Source organism: Tachysurus fulvidraco, chromosome 14, assembly GCF_022655615.1.
Source record: "Tachysurus fulvidraco isolate hzauxx_2018 chromosome 14, HZAU_PFXX_2.0, whole genome shotgun sequence".
NCBI classification, from domain to species: domain Eukaryota; kingdom Metazoa; phylum Chordata; class Actinopteri; order Siluriformes; family Bagridae; genus Tachysurus; species Tachysurus fulvidraco.
This window is the reverse complement of record NC_062531.1, coordinates 12,956,929-12,961,414: the sequence shown is the minus strand read 5'-3', so window position 1 is coordinate 12,961,414 and position 4,486 is coordinate 12,956,929. Positions and strand designations below refer to the sequence as shown.

The following is a 4,486-nucleotide window of genomic DNA, read 5'->3' as shown; positions in this document are numbered from 1 at the left end:
TTTATTTTTTCAATAGCTTACTGGGTGTATACATTAGAGTTCTAACTAAGGTTAAGTAGGTGTTGGTCTACTGTAACTAGATAAGTTTGATTACATTTTTATTACTCTTTATTAAAATTAAGTGCAAATTCTGTATTTTATTACTGTAAAGCTAGACCAGCTGATAATGAAGCTAAATGGAACTAGATACATTTAATCACAAGCATTTCTGTGTACAATGGTGTGCTTGCGCGAGTGACACTATTGACTTTTGACTGAATTGACGTGGAAACTTCCTCTGTGATTTCCAGCTTTCTCATTCTACACAGTGTCTCTTAAGTTTCTATACATATGGGATTTTAAGTAAAATGGCTTTCAAAATGTTTTAGACTAATTAATTTTTATGTTTCATGTGTATAGAATTAACCAAGTTTACTTTAATATATCACAATCTTACGCTTTCAGTGCTTTGTGAGAACATCTCATTCTGGCTTTTTTCATTTATAAATAGAATATTTAAACAAAAAGATATGTTCTTATTTTTCTTTAGAATTCTTTCACAAAAACGAAAATTCCTAATTTAATGAGCAGCATAATTTCTTTAATTAATAAAAGTACACAGCCACTGTAAATGAAATGAAACATGTTTTTTTAACAATGTATTACAATTGTTTGGTGATTTTATTGATCTGATTTTATAAATGTATAAAGGTAAAATTATAACAACAAGCAAGATATTTAGCTTAATATGAAATATTAATAGCTTGAAGCAGTTAAAAGATTTAGTTAATAGATAATAGTGCGTTGCTAATGTAAATCAGTTTATAACTATTTATTGTATGGAAACAGGAACACTAAGCCAAGAGACTCTGAGCATTATCGTCAGTCAGACTTTCGGTGAGTTGCTCTGTCTGGTTTTCTACAGTACTCTCAATCAGTCGTTCACTTTGAATCTCCTCGTAGCCTTGACCTCTTCTGAGAGCCTTGATCCTCTTCCTCTTTCTCACCACTAACACTGCTACTGCCACAACAAGAGCAATCAAGGCTAGAGCACCGAATACTATGCCAATCGTGTTACTTTGTGACTGAGAGGAATAATTGTCAAATATTTGGGACATTTTTGCAATGTCCCCAGGCTTGGCCAATCTCCACATCTTTGTGTCTTTGATTCTCACCCAAGCCTGGTCTCCCTGAGTCATAACAGCTACAGTGTTTGTAGCTATCATACTGATCACTGGAGGTCTTGTGAAGGGTGGGAGGCGAATGGGAAGTAACTCACCCCCAGTGAAAATGTTTGACTGTACACAGTACATTACCTGACAGCCATCACTTATGGCAACAAGATGTTGGCTGAACTGTGGTGGGCAGCGTGATTGTCCGCCTGAAAGCAAATTTGTAGCCTGGCAGCTAAAGAAACCTCCAAAGGGCACAGAGAATCTTGTTGCTTGCTCATAATCATTGCTCAGACAGATCATAATGCCATTGGATAAAAAATTTAGGTCAAAGAAATTAGGAGGACAGGATCTAGATTTGGTTAATGGGTTTTGTAAAGAAGGGCCATATAGACCACCAAAGAGATATCCAGAAAATTCTGGGGCTTTTTCATTAGTGGAACACCAATAAGTGTCGACTTGTGCACGTTGAACATAATACACATTTCCACATACTTCTTTACAACAGCTAAAAAACAGCCAGCATGAATGACAATGCTGTTGGCACTCATACTTACTATATTGTCTTTCCTGCACTTCTGAGCGCAATAGTGTAGCAGTGTATGGCTGTTGGCAAGAATATGCCTCAGTGGCTGGGTTTTTCACAGCCAGATCCTTGCAGATTTCATTTACATCTGAGGCGAAAAAAGCATTCTGCAGTGGAGTACACTGTTGGTAAACACCACCAAAGCTAAGATTGGTGCTTGGACCCTCACAGGATGCATCATCCATATTTGCTTGGAAATTGAAATTTTTGGAGTCTGGATTAACACACCCAGGATGGGTGTTAATTTTGTAGTAACGATCTATAGCCATAAGCACAGAGTGAGCGAGTTTATTTAGAGTTGGACGCGGGAGGTCTGGAAATGTTGATGGGTTGAGAAAATAATGTAGTGGTAATCCACTACGGTCAATAGCAATTAAATTGTTTAAAGTGCTTTCCTGCCATTTCTGTAGAGTGATTCCAGGATAAAACAAAGCCCCACCATGACTCAGTGTTATGGAATATGTAATGCTACCCCTATATTCGCTCATTTCAGACGTTTCTTGAGATACTTTACTGCCAATATTCAAATTAATTGTGCCAAAAAAACTTCCACCAGCTGTTGCTGTGACTGAGGACTGAGAGGACTGCATATCAGAAACATAAGATGATTTTAAATAGTCTTCCTGCACTAAAGTAGCACCAGCGTCCACACTTGTGATGACATGTGTACCATAATCAAACACCATCTTTTCAGACAGATAGTCAGCCAGACGCGTTTGGTTGTTCTCAATGGCATCTGCAATTTCCTCTGCCTGTCTGGCAAAACGTGCATCCAGGATGAAATCAGGATTTGCCTTTACTGTATACACATGGTTACGCACCTGTAGGAAAACAAGAAGAAGGAATTATGGAATTGAACAGCATTAAACTGGCTTCATCTTTCCCCGTTTTGATTAACTTAGTCCAGTGCACTCTGTGTTCAACACTGACAAACTTTTGCATAAAATATTCTGTTTTATACACACATTATTATCCATATATTATTTGATCTTAGGAGTCCATAGAGACTGACACAATGCATTTTTTAATTCAGGTCAATTCAATTTATTTGTATAGCACTTTTAACAATTCATATTGTCTCACAGCAGCCTAACAGAAGTATAGAAAGTGTAAAATTTAAAAATATTACTTTAAAATACTATATAACATCTATCCCTAATGAGCAAGCCGGAGACGACGGTGACAAGGAAAAACTCCCTCAGATGATATGAGGAAGAAACCTTGAGAGGAACCAGACTCAGAAGGGTATCTCATCCTCATTTGGGTGACACTGTACAGTAAATAATGTAAATGTAAATAATGTCATTTCTACAACAGTTTATATAGCCTGAGGAACTAATGGGTCAGTGCAAACTCTGAGTTCACTATGGACTAACACTAATTCCTTCCTGCCAAAACAATCAATCGCACATCAATATTCTATTTTTTCATATTTAGATTTCTTCCTGTCATTCTAATTATTAATTTACTGTTTAAAGTAGTGTTTTTAAAGAGTAGACAAAGTTTTCACTTGAATGTTAGTTGTATATCTTGCTTGACTTTACCTGTGTCTTAGCTGTGACTGAATTATCCTTCACTTGATGGGTTTTCATGCGTTTGCTCTCAGCAGAGAACTTGCCGTTCACCATCTTTTCAAAGGAAGCCTCGATGTTGATTGACCCTGAAGTGGAGCTTTTCTGTTCAAGCCATGAACCGATGATCTCCGAGTTCATCTCTACTAAGCTCACCTTCTGAGGAATGACAAATATATCATCTGGAATGATGTAAATGCCATCCTCTGTAGACTGGCATTGTGAATAGCTCAGATTCATCACTCGACCCATATCCAAGTTGCGCAAGTTGTCCCAGCCTCCACCAGGGAGAACCTCGAGTGCTAGTGCGCTAAGGTTTTTTCGGCACTCACGAAGCCCATTGCTTGAATGAGGTATTGGATGAAAATCAGCAGCACTGATAAATGCAAAGACAGACAACAGAGATAACCAGTGTGAGCCCATGATTTTCAGCAGAGACTATTGTGAATCATGGTTGTTTTTCAGCTTGTCAGCCTCTTTGTTGTCACATGATGGCCGTGTTTTAGTTACCGAGTCAAAAAACATTCACACAGTTTTTTTGTTTTACATGTTAAGACATGTTTTCTCAAGGTCTCCTAACCAAACCAACAAGATCTACCACTTTCCCCAAAGAGAACAAACAATTGATGTTATAGATCAGTCATGCAATAATAACAGCATGTGTGCAAGGAAATTAGAAACCTGATAAAATAATGAATAATATCCTTCAGAGGAAATGAATAGAGAATATTAGCACAGCTGTGATTGCCACAGGTGTGTGCGTGTGTGTGTGTGTGCGTGCGTGTGTGCATACATATGCGTGTGTGTGTGTGTCTGTTTGTTTGTTTGTTTGTCTTTCTGAAGAGAGCGAGGCCTTCTCAAGTCGTCAAGTCAAGTCACCTTTATTGTCACATCCCCACAGCACATGTGCCATGGTGAGCGAGATCCAGAATTTGCAGAACAAATTTACATAGAGTAGTTAAGAAACAGAATTTACATACAGGTGAAATGTGCAAATGTGGTAATGTGCTCATACATAGTCAGTACTACTAGACAGATTTACAATGCACTACACATTATATACAGTATGTACTTATATATATATATATATATATATATATATATATATATATATATATATATATATATATGTAATTCTCCAAACAATTCTCCAAACAATCTGAAATTCTGCAGTGAGA

At 37.3% G+C, this 4,486-nt stretch overlaps 1 protein-coding gene across 1 annotated transcript; it reads right to left on the bottom strand.

Annotated features, from left to right (window-relative positions):
* Window positions 1–558: 558 nt before the first annotated feature.
* Window positions 559–3,801, bottom strand: LOC113656292 (macrophage-expressed gene 1 protein-like). The gene is made up of 2 exons (XM_027167496.2): window positions 3,282–3,801; window positions 559–2,558 (listed from the first exon to the last, which is right to left on the bottom strand). Exons 1-2 carry the CDS (start codon window positions 3,729–3,731, stop codon window positions 834–836), a joined length of 2,175 nt encoding a protein of 724 aa, XP_027023297.2. The 5' UTR covers window positions 3,732–3,801; the 3' UTR covers window positions 559–833.
* Between the last annotated feature and the right edge of the window lie 685 nt (window positions 3,802–4,486).

What these genes read in the sequence shown, in the direction of transcription:
- LOC113656292 (XM_027167496.2), bottom strand. Translation starts at nt 3,731, where the DNA reads ATGGGCTCACACTGGTTATCTCTGTTGTCTGTCTTTGCATTTATCAGT. An exon ending in CAGTCACAGCTAAGACACAG is followed by an intron (nt 2,559 to 3,281) that starts GTAAAGTCAAGC and finishes GTTTTCCTACAG; the next exon opens with GTGCGTAACCATGTGTATAC.